General features: G+C 34.1%; 2 protein-coding genes across 2 annotated transcripts in view; one reads left to right on the top strand and one right to left on the bottom strand.

Annotated features, from left to right (window-relative positions):
* The window catches only part of LOC144958862 (solute carrier family 22 member 6-A-like), a 12,487-nt gene extending 10,133 nt beyond the window's left edge, over window positions 1-2,354 (top strand). Inside the window, exon 3 of the mRNA XM_078891115.1 lies at window positions 1-2,354. This exon is cut by the window's left edge and continues 193 nt beyond it. Coding sequence (XP_078747241.1) covers window positions 1-1,252 — 1,252 coding nt within the window. The 3' untranslated portion in view covers window positions 1,253-2,354.
* Window positions 2,355-6,405: 4,051 nt separating this feature from the next.
* On the bottom strand, window positions 6,406-23,778 carry LOC144958562 (beclin-1-like). Its single transcript, XM_078890623.1, has 16 exons — window positions 23,522-23,778; window positions 21,808-21,863; window positions 21,313-21,368; window positions 20,526-20,604; window positions 20,070-20,132; window positions 19,754-19,827; window positions 18,187-18,259; window positions 17,369-17,493; window positions 16,426-16,488; window positions 15,468-15,551; window positions 14,263-14,323; window positions 12,963-13,051; window positions 12,563-12,670; window positions 11,774-11,816; window positions 11,232-11,332; window positions 6,406-9,974 (listed from the first exon to the last, which is right to left on the bottom strand). Exons 1-16 carry the CDS (start codon window positions 23,655-23,657, stop codon window positions 9,866-9,868), a joined length of 1,320 nt encoding a protein of 439 aa, XP_078746749.1. The 5' UTR covers window positions 23,658-23,778; the 3' UTR covers window positions 6,406-9,865.
* Window positions 23,779-23,930: the final 152 nt, after the last annotated feature.

Genomic DNA, 23,930 nt, shown 5'->3' with positions numbered 1-23,930 from the left:
TGGTAAACACACGTCAATTGTTTCGGAATGGGATTTGGTTTGTAAATCCAGAGGGATTGCTGAAATGGCGCAAACTGTCATGTCACTTGGCTGGTCTATTGGGATTATCCTTACTTCAGCGTTCTCTGACAAATATGGCAGAAAGAAGACGGTAACAATTGCCATTTTTATGAGTTCGTTATCAGAACTTGGTGCTGCTTTTTCTCCGAATGTTTTCGCCATGATTGCTTTTCGTTTCTTTTCTGGGTTTTTCGGTTCTGGGATTTCATCGTCGACGTTAGTACTTGGCGCGGAGTTTCTCGTCTCCAAACATCGTGCGCGACTCGGGGTCTATATAGGACTTCAGTGGCCGTTTGTTTCAATGCTGTTGTGTGGGATAGCGTACGGTTTTCGTGACCATAACTGGAGGGAACTGCATATATGTTTGTCAGCTTGTTGTATCTTTCCGTTACTCTTAATTTATTTTGTGGATGAATCTGCATCATGGCTCTTCAGTCACGGTAACTACCAAAAGGCTGAACAAATTTTACAGAAGGCTTGTAGATTTAATGGTTTGAATTTCGACGATGTGGTAAATGTATGGAAGAATCTGTGTAATCAAGAATGCCAGTCACAAAAAGTTGAAAAAGCTACAAAAAATTACAATATTTTGGACATCTTCCGAAATAAGAAACTTCGAAAGTGCCTAGTCGTATCATGGTTGGTTACATTTACCACGAATATCTCATATATTGGAATGTATCTAAGCGCATCAACGCTAGCTGGAAATCTGTATCTGAACACGGCTCTCATGTCATTTTTGGAAGTTCCGGGATGTCTCTTGGGATTGATCGTGCTCAGGTACTATGGAAGGCGGTTTGCTGTGATTTTTTCCATGGCCTCTGCGGCAGTTTTTCTCTTGGTTTCCACTAGTTTAGAGTTTGTAGACGATAAAGCTAACACACAACACATTGTCATAACATCAACTGTCTGTTACTTGTTGGGCAGGCTTGTTATCAGTATAAGTTTCAATATCAATTTTCTATACCTGGCGGAACTGTTTCCAACTACTCTCCGAACATCCGGCATGGGCCTTTGTATCACGGGAGGGTGTCTTGGAGGGATGCTGGCGCCTTACCTTGTGCCATTACACGCAATGGAACCCTGGCTACCTGGAATGTGCCTAATCAGTTTTTTAATAATCTCCTCATTACTCTTGTCAAAGCTCCCCGAAACGAAAGGTAGTCAACTGGCTTCTAAAATGGAGACATAGTTACACATTTGTCACAAGTCATATCTCAAAGGGGTCATTGTAGGGCGGGGGGGGGGGGGGGGGGCACGACATGTGCCTGTTTTCAGGTCTGATAACCCAAATTATGTTGGGTTCATTGACATTGTTAGTTGTAATCGAGTTACTATCAAACCCATTCAAAATATTATTCAATATAACAATGCTTGGTTTTAAGAGTTTTACGGTGCTTGCGACACATTTAGGTCATATCAGCGCCAGTAAAAAGAAGTAAATGGAATAGTCAAAATTGTAGATTTACAATCAAAGCACCCAAGAAAAATTAAGACAAAGGGGAGTGGGTTCAAATAGGAAACAGATAGTGTTTGAACAAGCCCAAAATTGAGTTCAGTTATCAGACCTGCAAATATGTGCACCAACGGTGGACATGCTACACTTACATTAAGTTTCATTTATGTGCGGCTATGTGGTCTAGTGGTATGACACTCGCTTTCGGATCGGAAGGTCCTGGGTTCGAGCCTCGCGCTCGGCGCATAGTTGAGTCCCTGGAAAAGGCTCTTTACTCACATTCTCTCACCATACTCAGGTGTAAAATGAGTACCTGGCCGTTAACAGCGTTGTCTTTGTCCGAAAAATTGTAATATCGCCTAACAGGCGTCATGTCCTGTCCTACATGTTAATTGTTGCTGTTGACCAGGGACCCCTTGTAAAGCGCTTTGAGCACATTAGTGGATATTGCGCTATAAAAAGCTCAATTTTTTTTATTTTAATTTTTAAAATTATTGAATACTTGAATGCATTATTATAAAGAGTTTCGTTCCTTAAACTAATTAAAAAAAAAAAAAGGGGGGGGGGGATGATTAAAGAACTAATAAACATGGATAAATTCCCAACAACCAGACTGTTTACAATGGTTTTTGAAGATGTATAGATACTAATAATACTGAGGGCCTGGACCTCAAGCAGAAGAAAATAGCAGAGGATTTGAAACAACAGAAGTCCTCTAAATAACCTAGATCTGAGAACGATGTAATTAATACCATTTAGAGAAGATTGGTTAAATTTCCGGTTATTTTTACAATTAAAATAACCTTTTGACATATGTATCACCCGGACATAGTACCGGTTTGACAGGTTTAAAGGTAACTTACTTTTGACATCTGTATCACCCGGACATAGTACCGGTTTGACGTGATGGTTAAATTTGCGGTTATTTTTACAATTAAAATAACCTTTTGACATCTGTATCACCCGGACATAGTACCGGTTTGACGTGATGGGCCAAATATTCTTCTTCTTCTTTTTTTTTTTCCATTGGTGGACACGTATAACCTGTAGCTTTGTTGTCTTGTATTTTCCTCACTGCTTTGTCATAAATAATAACGTGAAGTTGAATGTAAGCTTCAATTTAATTACAAAAACAAATCAAATGTTTCAATTTAATTACAAAAACAGATCAAATGCTTCAATTTAATTACAAAAACAGATCAAATGCTTCAATTTAATTACAAAAACAAATCAAATGATTCAATTTAATTACAAAAACAAATCAAATGTTTCAATTTAATTACAAAAACAGATCAAATGCTTCAATTTAATTACAAAAACATATCAAATGCTTCAATTTAATTACAAAAACAGATCAAATGCTTCAATTTAATTACAAAAACAGATCAAATGCTTCAATTTAATTACAAAAACAGATCAAATGTAATTAAATAATTTGTAATTAAATTGAAGCTTACATTCAACTTCACGTTATTATTTATTTCTTCGAGCTTCGAGCAGCAACATTTACACTCACTGCTTTGTCTAGCATTGTATAAAACTAAAATACAACTCTCGAGACTTCTTCTACCCTGTGTACTGTTGTAAATATCCCATATTATATGTGACCATTCGTCACAAAACGGTATTATGTCGGGATAAATTGGACTTCGAAAAGTGACTTAAGAATTAAATTGATAGTAAATACCAATTTTTGAGCTTTTGCATTGTGATAAATTGTCTTCATTCTCTAAAATAACAAATCGAAACAAACCCCAAGTTTCATGTATTTGTCAATAATTTCTATTTTTTTTTTTTTTTGCACCCTAGTTACCGACGTAATACCATTTAGAGACGGCGGGTCACATATTCCTAAATACCGGATACCTAAAACCTATATATCTTTTTTTTTTCTCTCTGCTTTGTCTAGCACTTTATAAAACTAAAATACAACTAAAGATTTGTGTACTTCACTTTTGCAAATATCCCATATTTTACAAATAAATGTTGGATACCTAAAATCTGTATTTCTTGTACTTTCCTCACTGTTTTGTCTAGTATAAAACTAAAATACAACTCTCAAGATTCTTATCCTGTGTACTGTTGCAAATATCCCATTAATTAAATCATTTAATATTGGATACCCAAAAACCGGTATTTCTTGTATGTTTCTCTCTGCTTTGTCAAATATTATATCAAACTAAAATGCACGGCTAATCTCTTTGACTCTTACAAATGTTGAGAACAAAAGAGTGAAAGTTAATCCAATCTGAATAAGATGTTGGCTTGTATCAAAGATGCTTTTCCTCGTCAAAATCTATAGGGAATGAGATTAGCGGAAGAGTAGCGTCCCTTGTTTGGACGTCACCGGCAGAAAAGTTATGAGAGAGAGAACGTCATGTTGGTTGTGCGCATGCGTCTCTCGTCCTTGCTTCCGGTGAAAGCGGCATGAGACACTTCACCGAAAGTGAGGACGAGAGAGACGCATGCGCAAAACCATTTTGACGTTCTCTCTGTAAGGTGATGTCCAACAAGGGACGCTACTCTCATTCCCTATACAGGGCTGCCATATGGTTTTTGTTTAAATCGAATTGCTCAGTCTGTGATATACTCAGAACAATGTTTACAACAACTGGTTTCAGTTTACCATATTATACGTGTAAAATGTTGCAATAGTGGAAAGGAAACTCAACTTCGGTTAATCGCAACATGTTCACTGACCCCAAGGTGTTGCGATTATCAGGAGATGACTCTATGTCATTCTATGTGTTCCTCAAGCTCTTTCCTTCGATCATCCAGATCTCAAAATTCGTATATTGCCAGATGTTACCAACTTTACTATTTCGTCTCTTCTCCACACATGTCCCAGAAACCGTAACTGCCTCTTTCTGATGGTATATCTGTCATCTGCATTTTTTGCGGCCGCAAATATCAGGGCGATCCGCAAATTTTGGCAAATTTCCCAAAATTGGCAAATCGCGTGGCAAATTTTGAGAAAAAAAAGAAGCGAAAACAAAATAACGAAAAAAAAAGTGCAAAACTTGAGAAATGTTGCAGCTTTGCCTGGGCCCATAGAACTCTGTGCCTGGGCCCAAACCAAAGGAAGCTACTCTCTACGGATAATGATCCTTTAAAATCTTTGTAACAACGCTATTCATAATGTAGCCTCCTTAAATGTAATAAATTGTCTTTTATATTTTTTTTTCTTCTGTACCGCGTATTAATTTTTACTGAAATGCTTAGTTCTCCTCGGCAAATTTTTTGGCAAGTTTTGGGCTTTTTGGCAAATTTGTTGGTTTTTTTTTTTTTTTTGGGGGGGGGGGGGGGGGGGTTGGCAAATTTTGGCAAATTTTAGGTCCCAATTTGGCAAAAACTGCAGATGACAGGTATATCTATCAATATTCTTCCTTTTCACACCTTCGGCAACAACAGAAGACAACCATGGGCGGTGCAAATATCTTTATTTTACAAACAAAATGTGACCCACGTCTCAAAACGGTGGTATGTCGGGATGAATGTGACCCACATCTCAAAACGGTGGTATGTCGGGATGAATTGGACACTGAACAGAAAAGTGAATTTAGAACTAAAATTATAAAAATTACGAATTTAGAGTCGGAAAAAGTTGTCTCACAATACGCTACACAAGAGATGGACAACTAGTCACTGTTTGTTTTTAAGGGTTTTACGACGCTTGCAACACATTTAGGTCATATCAGCGCCAGTAAAAAGGAAGAAAATGGGATAGTAGTAAAAAGTTCTAGAATTACAATTAAAGCAGCCAAGAAAAGGAAAGTCAAATGGGAATTGGTTCAAAGAGGAAACAGATGTAGATTCCAAGAGCACGCTATCAAAGTACTAAGTTGAGATCACCTAAAAGTCTCATCCAGGAAGCACAGGTCCCAACTAAGAGGAATACACTCAAATGTTTACAAATCATAATTAAAACAGTATGTAAACAAACACAATACAGTGCATAACAGAGAGACGATTTACAATGAAAAAAAAACCCTCCCAAAACGAACTATACATTTGACTGTTTCCCTCTCAGCCAGGATATTCGGTCAGGGCCAGGACAAAACCAAGTAATCTCATTCAAAGACCAAGACAGAAAGCATGTTGGAAAACGGATATAGGGGGATAGAAGACACAGTAAGTACTTACCTCCCTGCCCACTATGAGAGGCCAGAAACCCCATCCAGGATTTCAGGATTTTTGAATTTGTTGGGAATGGATTTCAGGCTTTTTTGGCTTAACTTCCTTGTATCGTTTTTTTTGTTTTTAAGGGTTTTACGGCGCTTGCAACACATTAAGGTCATATCAGCGCCAGTAAAAAGGAAGAAAATGGGATAGTAAAAAGTTCTAGAATTACAATAAAGCATCCAAGAAAAGGGAAGACAAAGGGGAATTGGTTCAAATAAGAAACAGGTGTAGATTCCAAAAGCACTCTATCAAAGTACTTAGTTTGAGATCACTAAAAGCCTCACCCAGACACAAGCATAGAGGAACACACTCAAATATTTTACAAATCATATATAATATAAAGAAAGCATAATACAGTGCATAAAGAGAGATGATTTACAATGAAAGAAATATCATCTCCTAAAACTAACTATACATTCGACTGTTTCCCTCTCAGCCAGGGCATCTGGCCAGGACCAGGACAAAACCAAGTAATCTCATTCCAAGACTAAGACAGAAAGCATGTTGGAAAACAGATATAAGGGGATAGAAGACACAGTATGTACCCCCCTGCCCACTATGGGAGGTCAGGAACCCCACCCAGTTCCTTGCATCCATGGTTATATGAAACAGCAAAGTTTGTGTTATTCCACAAAAAGCGCTATAAAAAAAACAAAAAAAGGAAAAGCAAGAAAATAAAGTTGAAAGACACACAATATCATTCCAAGTTGGATTATTTCATAATAAACATAACTTTATTATCAATATCATCTATTGCAGAAGCAGGCTGAAAGACTTCATTGCTGTGATTGACATGTTATAAAAAATATGAATATGAGGAAAGACAACAATTATTTATACATTTTAGTCTACGAAAAAACATATGAAATGGTTTCATTGAAATGAAAATTTACAAATGAAAAAACAAAACAAAATGCAAATATTAAGATTGAAAGATGACAACCAACTCTCTCTCTCTCCCTCATACACACACAAACCACAACACACAAATACAAAAGAAAACTTGAATTTTAAAAATAAACGCAAAATTACTATAAAATGAACAACATTGACCACCAATAATTAGAAATGAACACAAGACTTGAAATTGACAAAAAATTCAAATTACCAACTAGATTCGTTTTAGCACACAACACACAAAGACACACACACAATACACACTCACTCACAAGAAGAACTACAGGAAAAGACAAACGTGTTAAAATAAATCCAAATTCATCTATGTTTTTGTTTGTTTTTAAGTGTTTTACGGCGCTTGCAACACATTAAGGTCATATCAGCGCCAGAAAATAGGAAGAAAATGGGTTAGTAAAAAGTTCTAGAATTACAATTAGAGCACCCAAGAAAAGGTAAGACAAAGGGGAATTGGTTCAAAAAGGAAATAGATGTAAATTCCAAGAGCAAACCATCAAAGTACCTAGATTGAGATCACCTAAAAGTCCATCCGGACACAAGTAGAGGTCCCCTCTAAGATGAATACACTCAAATGTTTTACAAATCATATACAATACAAAGAAAACATAATACAGTGCATAACAGAGAGATGATTTACAATTACAAGGAAAAAAATATCATCTCCCCAAACTATACATTTGACTGTTTCCCTCCCAGCCAGTGCCAGGACAAAACCAAGTAATCTCATTTCAAGACAAAGATAGAAAGCTAGTTGGAAAACAGATATAGGGGGATAGAAGACACAGTAAGTACTTCCCTGCCCACTATGGGAGGTCAGGAACCCCACCCAGAAATTCATCTATGCACCACCCTACAAAATCATTTAAAACTCAGACGTTTACACAGATAAATCAATCTTATATATCACCACCCTCCCTAATCATTTAAAAACTGAGACGTCTACACAGATAAATCAATATTCTATCAAATTCACACACATGTTTGACTCACCATCTCAAACTAATGTTATGTCTGGAATGATGCAATGCTATGGTAAAAAAAAAATATAGAGTTCCAAAGTTGTGACATCACTTCCTTTCAACAATGCAGAATTACTGGTTCCAATAGGCCACATCATTTTTTTTCTTTCTGCCTTTTTCTTTATTTTTTTTTTTTGCGTTGACACGTGACAGAATTTATCGAACAAAGTTGTACTGTAGGAAATCTGACAATTCGGAAGATTTCCTGCCCTGGCTCTAACAGTCATTATTTACACCCCAGTTGAAAATAACATTTTCATCAGTCATTGTTCCTGACCGGTTGGAACTAGTAATTATGCATTGTTAAAAGGCAAACTTTGACAACCTATTGTTGATAAATTAAAAAAAAAAACCTTATATAAAATGAGTATGAAAAAAGAGATATAAATTGCAAAATCTGAAATTTTTTACAACTTCAACTTTAGATTTCCTTTTCGATATAATCTTCATCCCATCATAAAACAGTGGAATCCATATAAAGTCCAATACCTTTTGTTGATCTCAAATTTTCTCATTGATAATGGATAAAGTCAACCTTGTTTAACTCTCTCCATACCGACCATTTTCAGGACAATCTTTCCTTCAAACTTCACACCCACTCAACACAAAAATAGATCTTCGTGCGGCTATGTGGTCTAGTCGTATGATGACACTCGGTTCTGGATTGAAAAGTTCTGGGTTCGAGCTTAGCTCAGCACATAGTTGAGTCCTTGGAAAAGGCTCTTTAATCACATTCTCTCACCATACTTGGGTATAAAATGAGTACCTGACCGTTTTCAGTGTTGTCTCTGTCAGAAAAAAAAATATTTGTAATTTCACCTAACAGGCGTCATGTCTCGTCCTTCATGTTAAGTGTTGCTGTTGGCCAGGGACCCCTTGTAAAGTGCTTTGAGCACGTTTAGTGGATATTGCACTATATAAAAGCTCAATTGCAGCAAGTATGAAGTTTACGCGGGTTACTTTCACCCCATGCCTATTTATTACATTTTTTATAAGACAAATTAAAGGCGTAGTATCACAGCTAATATTTTTCATTATTACATGTTAATGGTAGAGTTGAATAAAACTATCTACGTACATGCTCATTTTAATACATTTTTTCCCCATTTTGAAAAGTAGCAAAAATCTCTAGGATTGAGTGAGTTCAATCCAGAAATCTTTCTTTTCTGGTGGTGTTGACTTTATCAGGATTCTACTGTAACAGATTAACAATGGTGAGCCATTATTATAGTAGACACCAAAAACAGAGGGAAAGCAATCAAAGAGAATGCTTAACGTTATCACCAAATCATCATCAAGAAAAATCACATTTATCTCCTCTCCAGAAACGCTTGAGAGTGCCATTTATCATAGGAAACCATCCTAGTCTTGCATAAAGATTACTCTTTGAGAAAATCATAAATATTCACTCAATATTGTTTATAAAGAGATTTACAAAAAGGAAAGTTCGAAGGCAAGATTTACATTATGTGACATTTCAAAATATCTCTAGTTTTAAATAAAATTAAAAAAAAATAAAAAAATATATATATATAAAGAAATGAAAAATCAAAATTCAGGTCATAACACTAGTAATAATAATAATAACAATAATAACAATAATAATAATAATAATAATAATAATAATAATAATAATAATAATAATAATAATAATAATAATGGTGATGATGATGAAGAGGTTAATGATGATGATGTACTCGAGTACCAATTCGGGAAAAGGGCTTCTTTTTTTACATGCCTATGCAACATCCATTTCTTTGTATAATAAATGCAGTAAATATAATGCATGTGTTTTTCCCTTTTCCATCACTGCATTGTCTGCCTACTTTTGCACTCCCCCCATTTCTCCTGTATATTAATGAATCATCAACATTCTAGACATAGACCTGCCACAACAGCCAAGTCAATATTCCTTCTCGTGAAATATAAATTTGAAAAAGAAAGAAAGGATCAATTGGTGATAATATCGAATAAGTTTGTCAATTTCACAAAAGGTCTTTTAAAATAAAGGTACACTAACTAAACTTAAATAATCGGGTACGAAAGAAATAAAAAACATAGCATTTTACTCTCTTACCGACTCTGAAAGTTTAGAAAATGTAAAATGAATTTAGCCAATAAATTTATGATTTTTTAAATTAAAAAATAGGAAAAAGGCAAGACAATGAATGGAAGATTTAGATTTGATCTGTAGGACTGCAAAGGTAATTTTCTTGGGACTTCCATCCAACCCTTAATCTCCGAGGCTTTTCCTTGCTGACAGCCATGCCAGGGCCCATTTGAGGTTTGTCAACATGTACTTCAATGCTTTTGTCCACTGCTCTTCTGAGTTGAACTGCATTCTGTGATATAATAATAATAATAACAATAATAATAATAATAATAATAATAATAATAATAATAATAATAATAAAGAAGAAGAAGAAGAAGAAGAAGAAGAAGAAGAAGAAGAAGAATTATTATTATAATAGTAATAAGACGTTGAGCTTTCATTGATATATGTGCCCAAAATCGTCACAAGAGGTCCAAAGCCAATCACAATTTTTCACACATAGGACTGGACAAGATCCTGTATTTCTCATTCTGGATACGCATATATTTCCATTTGAGCTGAATATAAAAATGTAAATTATAAGTTATTGCAGTTTGTTATTTTTCTTTCCATATAAATTTCTCTGTTGTATACTGTTGTAGTTTTGTTTTTAAAAATATAATAGTCTAAGCATTTGAGTATGTTCCTCTTGGTGGGATCCTGCGTTTGTGTCTGGAAGTAAACAATGTAATGCTTTAGAAGAAGCTGGTCATAATGCTAAATACAGCCAGGGTGATGTTAACAGCTTGTTTGTATCAATGGTGTTTACAAATACATCTGACTGGAAAATTACTGTGATTGCAAATGATACCATGTTATAGTATTACTGTGAAATTGATATTGTTGATACATTTTCTACTCAAAGTCTAAAAAGACAGAACCAACATTGTGTCCAGCTGAAGGCACAGCACCTGTCACTAGGGAACACCTTAAAAGTCCTCATTCTTTTCAGCCAGCAAGGCCAGGGCGTAGCACAACACATTTTATATTATCAAGAGAAAACAACTACCATACTCATATTGGAAGGTTTACAGACAAATCTTCACCTTTTGGTAGAGTACGTGCCAAACACGCTAGAATTGCCGAGACACAACTGACTCAAAATTTAATAATTTGCACGAAAGAGACGTTGATATTGAAATGCGATTAAAATGGTAATATTGTGCCTCAGTGATGGGGTGTCACATAAGTCGTGGTGTTAAATGCCATGATTAGCAAACTCGAGCCCGTCTTTGCCTGTAAGAAATATTATCTTATCTGATAATTTTCAATGATTAACTTTATGTCTCTTTCTGACAATCACAATATTCATTCCCCTGATAAGCACATACCTTAATCTGTAAACAACACACCCATTCATGACGTAAGCACCCAATCAAACATTTAAAACACATATTTTGATGACGTCACATGTCTATTGTAAAAATAAATTCAAACCAGTTGTCAAGTCTGCTTCTGTCCTGGTTGACTACATCAAACACAAGAATCCAATGCAACACAAACTCACTTGATAGAATATTGTGCCTTGTCCCCTTCAAAGATCTTGCCTTTGCTCATCTTGTAAGGCAAATTAAAACTGGAATCTTCTTTTTCCACTTCATCACGGAACTAAATCAAAATGAAGAAATAAACATAAAAGCATGCTGTACTTTAATCTAGAACATTCAGTTATAGACAATATAAGACTTAACGAGATAGCAGTCATCATACAATTTTAATGCTAAAGAATGAAATAAATATGAACAGGAAAAAATTAGGTTCAAAACCTTCCACAATCAATAAAAAAAAAACATACAAAAAAACAAAACAAAACAAAAAAACTCAGAACAAATAACCAAAAATAAACAAACATAAAATTCTAAAATTACACAATATCAAACTGAAATACACGTCTTCATTGGAAAGAATGGGGTTTGTTTCCAAAGCTTTAAAAAAAATAATTTTAATCCGAAAAATCTGATCGTCTCAACTCTAAACTTTGTTTTCCTTATTAAACTCACTTCAATGTTATAGCAGTTAGACACCATGGGTCACAAATAAAGTTCTTACCTGTTGAAGACATTCGAGGAAGGCAACCATGGCAGAGTCAAATCTGGAATTATGGAGACGATGACATTTTCTTTTTTTAATCGAATGTAATGGAGTGAAGTCTCACTGAAAATGGACTCTAAATTAACCCAACAATATTTTCCAACAAAATGAACAGTCCCTGTTGTAACAATATAAGCTCTAAAGGGATGTCATCTTCAGTCTTGTTATTGATTATTGATGGCTTAAGGTGAACTTAAGACAAATTCTTCCGGTTCACTTTCTTGAAAAAGACTTTTTTTAAAAACACAAAACTTCAAATATTTTTTTTTTATCACTGCACTGTTTTCAAACCAATATCAAGACACTTTTGATTGACCATCTATTTTTAACACTTTTTTGATATTTTAATATTATGAAAAAGAAGAAGAAGAAGAAGAAGAAGAAGAAGAAGAAGAAGAAGAAGAAGAAGAAGAAGAAGAAGAAGATGAAAAAGAAGAAGAAGAAGAAGAAGAAGAAGAAGAAGAAGAAGAAGAAGAAGAAGAAGAAGAAGAAGAAGAAGAAGAAGAAGAAGAAGAAGAAGAAGAAGAAAAAGGAATAGATTTTCACTTGATTTTGTTGGAGAATATCATGGACAAATCCTATGAAAAAGAATAAGATTATCCTTATGACACCACGACATCAAAAAGATAGCCCCCCTCCCTCCTCCCCATCTCTACCTTCTGCAATATAAAAAAACATCAAACGATTTGTAAGAATAAATATGGAATTTATGGCAAAGTAAAAAGAATAAAACAAAGAAGGACTTACTTGGTGTCCCATAAGAACCGAATTCCACCAGAACCATAAAGAGGAAGTTCTTTCTTCTCATCCAGGACTTCTATGTAGGAATGATTACCATAGGGGACTGGTCGATACCTTCAAATGGATAAAACAAATATTTAAAAATTGTCACAAAAAAAATGAAATACTTTGATAGGAAAATGAAAATACACAATTTCATGAAACAATCAGGAGACCCTAGTTCGAGATCCACTGCTAACATCTCGTTTTTTCTTCTCCTTGAGTAAGAGTCTTAAGATTGAGATAGACCCTGAGGAAAAAAATTCCCTTCATCAAAATGAATAATGGGATTCCAGCTTAAATTTTCATAATTGGGAAATTGCTTACTCTCAAGCTCGGCTCAAGTATAATTAAAGAAAACACTCACTTTTTAAAGACTAGGCCAATCTTGTTGGACAAAGACACCAGCAACAATACAACTTGTCCCCAGGCTGCATTGATTTCGGACCATTCAACCTGAAATACAGAGGAAAGAAAGAAAAATACGAAATTAAGAAAAGAATAATAATAATAATAATAATAATAATAAAAACAAATAAAAAACTAACTAAAAAAAAATAAATAAAATAACAATACATAACATAAATTGATTGAAAGTATACTATGTAAGAGTCTAAGAATATCCCAATACAAACAGTTGAAAGATAATAAAAATATGAACGGCTAAAATATTACATTTATTTTTAATATTAACGGAGAACCCACAATATTTGCGTAGAAATAAAGGCTATTACCAACAGGCAGTCATCTATTTTACCTCTACTGCATTGTGGAAATCAACATATATTATAAATAAACAAATAAATAATTTTTAAAAATTAAATGTCTAGAAATTTTTTTCTTTAAATGATGTGGTTTGGGCTTGTGCAACGAAGGTGAATAAAAACGGCCTGTGCATTACGTATAAATGGAATTTTCCATTATCCTAATAAGGGAATGTAGTAAAAGAGTCATACTTAAGGACTCAAGTTCAATTCAATTCGAAGACACATGATGATGAAGGACTCACGATTTCGCCCTAGCAATTCTAAATAATCATTTGAGTTAAAGCGTGATCATATCATCCTTAATTTAAGAAGGTTTGCAAGTTTCTAGCATATCAGCATGTGAAAAATAGTTTTATAAACTTTAGATTTGCCAGTAATTCTGTACTTGATGATAAAACTTTAACCTTGGCTGTACGCAACAATGTTGATCCCCATTATAAGAATAAATTCCGTCTTTCTTTTTTACTTTGATCTTTTTTTTTTTTAATTAAGAAAAGCTTATACAGTCAACTCAAATATTCACATCCAGAGATGAAGTTCTCATGTCAGATATAAATTTCTGTGATGTAAAAAGGCAGGTAGGTATAAAATAAAAGCGAAGTTGCTGGTGCTGATGATGATGTAGTGGTGATGATAATGATGATGATGATGATGATGATGATAGTGGTGGTGGTGGTGATGATAATGAAGATGATGAAAATGAATGGATGGTGATAATGATGGTAATGATAATGATGATGATGATCATGACGATGATGTTTTATAGAAATGATCGAGACAAGTGTCAATACCATCTACAGACCCTTGAGGATCACAAAGAATCGTCAGCTACAACTATAATAATAAAATAGACACTTCTTCCTTTCAATAAACTGTCTTATGCATTATTCATCAACTCACAGTTGTTCCTGGTAATCTTCCCAATCGGAAATCATTGATTGTGCCAAACTCGCCATCGTGCCTATAATTTAGAAAATATAAAAATATTAATCAAGGATAAAAAATAAATTAAAATTTCTCCAAACGCAAGTTATATATATGTATACATTGTTGCCATAGATTCTCAACTTTGTGTTTATACATTTTTATGCATGCCACGTCTGTAAACGAATTTCCATTTTTTTGATGAATAAAGTACACATTATTATTATTATTATTATTATTATTATTATTATTATTATTCAATAACTTTCCAAATAGTTGTGTTCACACTGGCAACAAAAATGAATCAATCCAGTGATTCACCAGTAAGATCAAAATAATCTAGGAATGAGGGGTGGTGGGATGAAGGGAGAAGGAGACTTGACAATCACGAGCATCAAACAATAAAATTTGTATACTTATACTGATAAAAAAGTCAAAATGCATGATGAACAAACACCATATGGATTGGCATTTCAAAATGATGCAATGACTAGTGTAAATTAGAAATAAACCGTTTAAGTTGGATGGTCAAACCTAAGAACAAGTAGTCTATCTCATCAATTTTAAAACTCGTATGGTGATTTCTATCACTTGTGGTTTTGAAAAAGTCCAAACCCTTTTAATAGTAATAACAAAATGAATGATCTTTAAATAAAAAATGTCTGATATATTTAGAAAATGTCATCCAAGCAACTTTGTTACAAACTTTTTTATAATGTGGGATAGCCCCATTTGACCTTGAAACCAATCAGTTGTTTTTGTTTTTGTCAAAAGAAGGGTTTAGAGTCCCAAACGTATTATTATTATTTTCTTCTTTGTTTCAAACTATTAAATTATTCTTATTCCATACCTAATACAGTTCAAATCATCCAGCATTTTAATATAATCCAAAATGTTAAGAGAATAAAATGTCACTGCTGTCTTCATTCCGATCAAAATAATAATTTATTTAAAAAATGACAATCCTTCTAGAAAAAGCGTAATATGTTGGATATTTCAATTTTATTATCAAAATCCAAAATAGGGGAGACGGAGGAATCTTGACTTATATTTTCATTCTGCTTTACTTGACATTGCATCGTAATCAATTTTATTTTTGAGGCACATCTAACGATACACTACCATATTCAACACGGGACAGTATCAATAATAATATTGACATGACGATGATTAGCTCTTACCAAATGTGGAATGTTGCGTTGAAGACATTTGTTTTCTTCAGTCTATCTAGCTGTGCCTGTGCATACTTCAGTTGGTTGTCAGCACTACAGCAGAGATGAGGAAATGAAACAAACAAAAATATTGTTTAAAAAACCCTACAATTCTGGCTATGTGGTTTACGGTTTGACATTCGACTTTTGATCGGAGGGTCTCCCATTCGAAACCCACTCTGAGTGGCGCATAGTTGAGTCCTTGGAAAAGGCTCTTTACTAACATTCTCTCACCTTACCTCGGTGTAAAATGAGTACCTGGTCATTAACTCATTGTCTCTGTCCATAAAAAATTGTAATATCACTAACAGACATCATGTCTCATCCTGCATGTTAAATTGGCTAGGGACTGCTTGTAAAGTGCTTTGAGCACGTTGAGTAAATATTGCACTATTTAAAAGATCAAATTCTTTTTTGTGTTTTTTTTAAAGCAAGAGTGCCAGTAAAAAAAACAGGTGACAAACTGTCCCAAATGGAAATTTCAAATGGATGAGATAAATAAAGCATTGTTATATTGAGCAAGATGACACCATGGAAATGCAGTGGAATTATCCATTATCTTTACTTTTGTGCAGCTATGTGTTCTAGTGGTATGACAGTCATCCTCGGAATAGAAAGTCAAGGGTTCGAGTCCAGCTCTAAGCGGTTCATAGTCCAAGTCCTTGGAAAAAAGGCTTTACTCACATTCTCTCATCGTACTGAGGTGTAAAATGATTACCTGGCCATTAACAGCATTATCTTTGTCGGAAAAAAAAATTATGAACTGCCTAACAAGCCTCAGGTCTTGTACTAAATGTCCTATCAAGTATTGCTGTTGGATATGGGCCCCTTGTAAAGCGCGTTGAGCATGTTTAGTGGATACTGCACAATAGAAATGCTCAATTTGTTTTTCTTTTTCTTTTTAAAAAAAATGTATAATGACTCAAACCTTCTCTGATCTTCTTCCAGTTCGATGGCCATCCTACACTTGTCATTAAACTCCTTCCAATACCTGAGGATAAATTTTTAAAAATAAATAAACAAATAAAATAAATGCATTATGGTAAAATAAACAACAATGTGAAATTAAACCTAAGCTTTAATTTAATATACGAAAACAGATAAAATGGACGTTTCAGGTTTTCCCTTTATCAACAAAACAGAATGAAGTCGACAACATTAGCGTTTCATTCTTCCTGTTTTGTTGATAACGGGGAAACCTGAAACGTCCATTTTATCTGTTTTCGTATATTAAATTGAAGCTTACATTCAATTTCACATTGTTATTTATTTCTTTGAGCTTCGAGCAGCAATATTTACATATGAAAGGATAAAGATTTCAGAGGAAAAGGTTAAAATGAATTATAAGAATAATGGAGAATTTCAAGGTGCAAGCTTCTTAATAAAATTAGTGCAAAGGAATGCATTCAAGATGCTAAAAAATTAAGCTATAGAAAAATACATGAGACTTGGGTTAATTTCATATGTTTTATTGAGGTCAATACCTCTATAAATTATCAAATGACGAAAAAATCAAATCACTATTCAATACCTTACACTGACATTTTACTGTTTTGAGACAAAGGGTCGCATTTAATTTATTTAAAAAAAAAAAAAAACAACTATAAAGTCTTTCACTCAAGTCCAACTAAATCCCTAACTCAAATCTGAATAAAATTTTAATTTAAGAAAACTGACATAACTTTTATTCATTTCTAAAATGATTTGCGACAAAAAACAAACATTAATTCATTAAAAAAATTCTTCTACCTTCAGGATAATTTTTTTTCTTCTTTTCCTGACAATGATGTGGGCTAAGAAAATAGATTTCTATTTTTTTTTCCAGAGATAGTTTTATTTATAGAGTAAACCCCCATAAAATGAAAACTTACTTTTCTTCATCTTCCTCCAGCTTGCTGCCCTTTTCCTTCTCCACATTCAACTGCTGAGCCACGCGAGCCCTGTCTTCCTCTGTTTTCTCTAGTTCATATTTCAATCGTCTCTCCTCAAACATCAGCTGGTAAATCAAACAACAACGGATGTGTCAGTATCAACTGGTAATGTGAAAACGTCTTCATCATTAGGTGTATAGATGACAGTGATGATAATAATAATAATAATAATAATAATAATAATAATAATAATAATAACAACAATAATAATAAAATCACCATCATCAATAATCATATTAAGTAAATCAATAATAAAATCAGGACATTCACAATAATAAACAATAATAACGATAAACTCAGGCTTTATGGATTTTATGGCTTTTAAGAACTACAAAGTGACATAGAAATATAGAAATGTGTTATAATCAAAATCTAAAGCACAAGATATCCATTCCTTTAAAAAGAATAATTACTTATGAAAAGAAGTGGTGTAATTCATCGTTAAAAACAGTCAGCACGAAAATGATTTTTAAAACAATAAAATTAATTGATGCAAATCGGGGAATCCAACCATTACCCCTCCCCCTCCAAAATAAATAAATTAATTAATTAAAATAATAATAATAATAATAATAATAATAATAATAATAATAATAATAATAATAATAATAATAATATTAATGATATTAATAATATTAATAATAATTGATTAAAATTGCATATTCAACTCATGAAAATAATATGTAGCTTTGGGTTTTATCAGTGTAAAAAAAATAACCGGCTCAAGTTAATAATACAAGCCAATCTGCTCGACAAACCTGACTAAGTTCCTCATCCAACTCGCCTTCATTAATGACTTCTTCTGAATAGCCAAGATTGTCCAAAAATTCCCTGGTAATCAAAATTAATATTTTACAGAGGATCAAGAGAGAAAAAACAAGAGAAACTAAAACTAGTTCTTTAGTCAAAATGAGTACAAAAAATAAATAAATAAATAAATTAAAAAATAATAAATAAATTACAAAAAAAAAAAAAAAAAAAAAAAAAGCTTCACGTTGAAGAAATTTCATCATAGTTAGAATACACGAGTAGACAAGTATTTTTCCCTCTTCCCTTTTTTTTTTAAAGGACTAAAGTCTATACTGCTTTATAAAAAAGACCTGCCTACTTGAATTTTTTAATTGTAATTTTTAGGTGATAAAAATCGTAGTTACTACAGTTGTTAACTTTAAAAACCAACAATATACTAATGCAAAGATTAAATGACACTTCAAAATCCTTAAAATTACGTAGTCTCTCATTAACTTTCATTTTCAATAAGCTTTAATGACTTAGAAATGCTCGTGATGCTTTGAATTTAGAGCCAAAACTTCGTAATTCTAATAATTTTTCGTAATAATAGTAGGCGGGTTTGTAAACTCTGGCAAAAAAAAAAAAAAAAAAAAAAGTGTCCATGAAGTTTAACATCAGTGAAAAAAAAACCTGGCTTGGATTTTTCCCATTAAAAGTGAGACACAAAAATCACATGAATTTTATAAACTATGGGGAAACTTACTCGTCCTTACTTAAAACCATCCATTTAACAGTGCTGATGGTGACAAAAAGTAAAAAAGGAGGAAAATTTTCAAACAAATGCCTTTAATTTAAGTGCCATTGAAAAAAAAATGCAACAACCCTCATTTTTAGACCAATTTAAAATGATAAACTATCATTGGTACTCTAGATAACTTCTGGAGAGTGGGAAACTGAACCTATTTGTTCTCCACCTTTCAAGTCTTTGACTGTCGTCAGTACATTTGATTGGGGCAAATGTAATTTTTAAAAAAAACTCACTCAACCCTAACACCAACTATATCCGTAGTTTACCCAGGCAACTTTTACCCCCATACCTATTTATTACAGTTTTCTGAAACAAATTATAGGCGTAGTATCAAAGCTAATGTTTATTAAATTTTTTGCATGTTAACGGTAATTGAATAAAACTATCTATGTAAATGCTTATTTTACTACATTTTTCCAATTTTGAAAAGTAGCAAAATTCTCTAGGATTGAGTGAGTTAAGCAGGAAATTTCTCCTCTGACTCCGAAATCGAAGAGATCGAGGAAAACCATCAGCACTGATTTAAGAAACGCCTTACATTATGCAGAGAAGGGGTCTCAATAGCTTCGCTAGGAGAGTATCCGCTTGATATGAAAAGGAACTGAGATCAATCCCAGGTGCAGTCGAGATTATCAATTCCAAAAACAGTTATGCAGAAGTGGAATCAGAGTCCACGTGGTCTCTCGGGGAAAAAAAAAAAAAACAAAAAAAAATTTTTTTAAATTGAATATATCATCATCATTAAAATCCATCCTCGTCTTCGTTATAATTCATGAAGTCCTTACTTGTATTCTTTGCTTTCATCTTCAGCAATTTTTAACTGGTGATCAAGCGTGTCCAAAAGGTGGTCTGTACACTCCTGAAATAGAATAAGCATGTAAATAACAATGTGTATAAATGATGACGGCAGTAATGATGATAATGATGATAGCATTGATGTGCGTGATGATAATGATGAAGATAATGATCATGGTGATGACAATGACAATGACGATGATTGTGATTATGGTGCTTAATAGTTTATCTTTTAAAGAGTATAGCAATGTTTGGCAACAGTTGCATTAATCTGAATGAAAAGATAGAAATTTTTAGATACTTTACCTCACACAAAGGATGGTCAATCTCAGAATAGCCAGACATCATGTCAAACAGCTGACCTGTCACCTGGGCAAGAAAAATAGGAAACTTGAATATCAACCCATTCACTTAAAAGTTATTAATTCTTAATTATAGACCCCTGATAGGGACAAAAACAGTTTTTACAGACCCGCCAACCTTCCCAGGATGAAAAGTGTATTCAATGACTCTAAAAAGTGTATTTTGTCCACATATGTGAAAATAAGTGTGCACTATACAAAAATTTATACAAAAGTTAACCCCAAACCCAATTTGTTCATAACGTTCCTTATTGTTATGTAATACCCAAAATGTCCAGTGTCTGTAATGCCATTTTCACTTTTTCGTTATTATATTTATATAAATGATGAGAATGCCTTGTAAAATACTTTGAACACTGCGGTATGTATGAAAGCTCACACAGGGAGAGGGGCGCCTTACCTTGGCTCTGATACTCATGGTACCTAGACTACCTGGGCCACAATCACCCACCAGCGTGAAGTCATTGGACTCTTCAAAACTAAATAAGAGAAAAAAAAAAATGAAACAAATATAATGGCAAATTTCAATTTCTGATCATTGATTGCTGTTCACAAGTTCAACTTTTCTGAAAGTGACCAATCAAAAAGAGGAAAATCCTGCAACTAAAATTGATATCAATGTGAAAGGCATAGAACAGGAATACCCGAAATTGCAAACTTCTTAAATGGCCAGCTAATTCTGGTATCTTTCGTCAAGTTATGTATTTACCCTTGATTTTAAAATTAAGAGAAATGATTAGCCATTTCTCCCTCCCTCCCCACTACCCCCTGATCACAATCTTAATCCAGATGAGAGACAAATTCCAACTCGCTTCTAATGCAATTCCATGAACTTAAAATGAGAAACAAATTAAATGAAGTATCTGTCCTATACTTCAACTATAGAATTTAGGAATATTGTTGACAAAAGTAGCTCAGAAATCAGAAGGGGATAGGGAGGAAAGTCCATGTACTTTACTTCAACTGTAGAATTTAGCAATATTCGTGACAAAAGTAGCTCAGAAATCAGTAGGGGATAGAGAGGAAAGTCCATGTACTTTACTTCAACTGTAGAATTTAGCAATATTCGTGACAAAAGTAGCTTGAATCAGACATTTTCTGCAAATTTAATAAGGGGGCAGGAGGGAATCAAGAGGAAATTCCAAGTCAAGGATCATACTTCTTACAAGTGATTTCATCAAACTTACCTTCCTCTTGGGACAAATGATTGACTGAATCCCTCTGCCTCTTCGTACGGTACCTCCTGTAGAATATATAATTCTTAGATTGGTATGTTTAAGTTGTCACATCGTTAAGTACATAAATCATAAGACACATGCATTCAGAATAAAAGTTAAATAAAACATTCTTTAAAATTAAGTATTAATAAGTTTTATTTGAGTTCCATTTTAAGTTGACAACTCAACAGATATAAAAAAATTAAAAGTAAAAGTAAAAGGCAATAAATCTTAGCTTGCGGCCAGATGTTTGAAAAGAAAAATTATAATAAAAAAGATATGAGATAATCTTAAGTATTTATTGCAAAAACAACAATTAGATACAAAACAGAGAAAATACATAATAGCAGACCATCACTTGGAAGTTTGAAAATAACACCTTGCCAGCAATAGCCAGTAATCTGGGGTCCATTAGTCAAATTATAACAATGAACGAAAAAAAGGAGAGAAAAAAAATATGCTTACATCTCGTCTGATCAGCTGAATGCTTTCTTCCATATCAGAAATATTTGACAAAGGCTCTGCAAAATACAAGACAACAATATATCTTTATTTAGATATTTAAAAATATCTCTTTTTATAAATTCAAGTTTTAATTTTGAAGATGTATATTCAATGAACGAAACTGATATTTCATCATCAAATGTCTTTTCTTAATCAAACTCACTTCCCCATTGCTGCAAAGTCTTTATATCCAATATCGGAGCTTAATGAATTGTCTGGGTTATATGTTTGTGTGTTGAGAATAGAAGTCATAAGCTTAACCAACAAACTTTCATTTTTATGGTGTTTGTGTCATCTCAATAAATGGTGAGAGGGACTCAAGATAGTTACTCTGTCATAAACCACTTTTTCTTGAGCATCCTTCTCGTGGCCAGGCAGAGGTGCTGTAACAGTCGGGTTGTGGGTTTGAATCCACCATAACCGCAGCCTTAGCTATTGGGTGCATCTCGAAGGAGTTGCCAGGAAGATAGAGAAAAGCAACAGTCTTCTGAGGAAGCTGGCGGGATCGACTTGGGGTGCTAACCAAGCAATTTGAGGACGTCCACCGTGGCACTATGCTATTCCACTGCGGAGTATTACGCTCCAGTGTGGAGTAGAAGCAGAAATGTTGAGAAGGTGGATGTAAAACTTCGCAAGTCAATGCACATAGTGTCAGGAACGATGGCAGCAACTCCTAGAGAATGGGGCCCGATAATGGCAGCAATCTGGCCCCCTGATGTCAGAAGGGAAACGATTACAGTAAACTGGCTAAATAAGATCCGAGAGGGAGGGAATGGGGATACCCCTCTGAAGCGCAGTATGGACGGTACCCCCGTTTCAAGCCGAAATAAGTCCCGGCAACCCTTGTACGCATCTTCCCTGACTACAGACAGAGATGCATACACGGTTTGGACGAATTCAATCCCTCATGGGGGTGGGTACGTACACTCCTCTAAGCTTGATGAGAAGTTGCCAGGCTTTGATACCAGTAAGAGGAGACACTGGGTGGCTGCGAATCGGCTGAATCGCCTCACAGCAAGTGCGCTTCATCAGAGGGGACTTTCCAGCTGTCCCACATGTACTCGATGTGGGCATGAGCCCGAAACGGCAGAGCATCTAGTTGAACAGTGTGTTGTGACGATGCTACCAGACGGGTTTGCGACAGTGCACGAATGCGGACCGGACTTAGACTTGCTGATTGGGTCGATCGTCATAACATAGTAGTATGAGAACCATAAGAGGCTGCTGCCATAACTGCAAAGTTTTTATTTTCTATGGTGCAACTTCTCTAAATTCTAAACAACAGTAACAGACTGCTCATTAAGAGCGTTCACCACTCCATTCCACTTCCATTGGGCGAGCGGACATTTTACAGCCCCTATTAAAAGAGAATCGACGTACGTGCTTATCAACCACTTTAGGAGGCCGCCGAAAGCTCCTACATCCCCAGTATTCTTGTTTTTTTTTATAATGTTCTAGTAGAGGGTTTGGGAGGGGGGAAACTATTTAATTTTTTTTTTTTAAAGTTTAAGTTTAAAAGTCTCCCCTCCCAACCCCCCTACTAGAACATTATGAAAAAAAAGTTTCCCCCCTTCCAAACCCCCCTACTAGAACAAGAATACTGGGGATGTAGGAGCTTTCGGAAGGCCTCCCACCATTGTCTTGGTTTGATTATATTACTAATCAATCCACCCACCTGTTAATTCTTTGAACATTTCACGAGACATCTCACTGAAACTTGAATCCAGTCTCAGAGGAAGATCACATCGTTGGCAAAGAAAATGTACACGAGTCATGCCCGACTTTCCTTGTTCCACACGATTTGAGTTCATTTTAAAATAAGTAGCTTTTATTCTTATGAAAAAAATGTAGAAATGTATATCTTATAGACTTCAGCAGATAACTCGGACTTGATTGCCTTGATATTATTTCTCTTCAAGTTCAGCATCGCAATCCCTGTTTATAAACAATAAGAACAAAATTAAGATCAATTTGTTTCACGAAACATTTTATAAGTAAATTATTAAATATGTGAATAATTGTATGCATTAAATGATGAAAAATATATATTATCATAATTTTTAATGTTATTTTGTACAAAAAAA

Source organism: Berghia stephanieae, chromosome 13 (assembly GCF_034508935.2).
Source record: "Berghia stephanieae isolate SIO BIC M18660-M18661 chromosome 13, UCSD_Bste_1.3, whole genome shotgun sequence".
NCBI classification, from domain to species: domain Eukaryota; kingdom Metazoa; phylum Mollusca; class Gastropoda; order Nudibranchia; family Aeolidiidae; genus Berghia; species Berghia stephanieae.
Note: the sequence above shows the minus strand (reverse complement) of the source record. Positions and strands in the feature narration are given on the sequence as shown.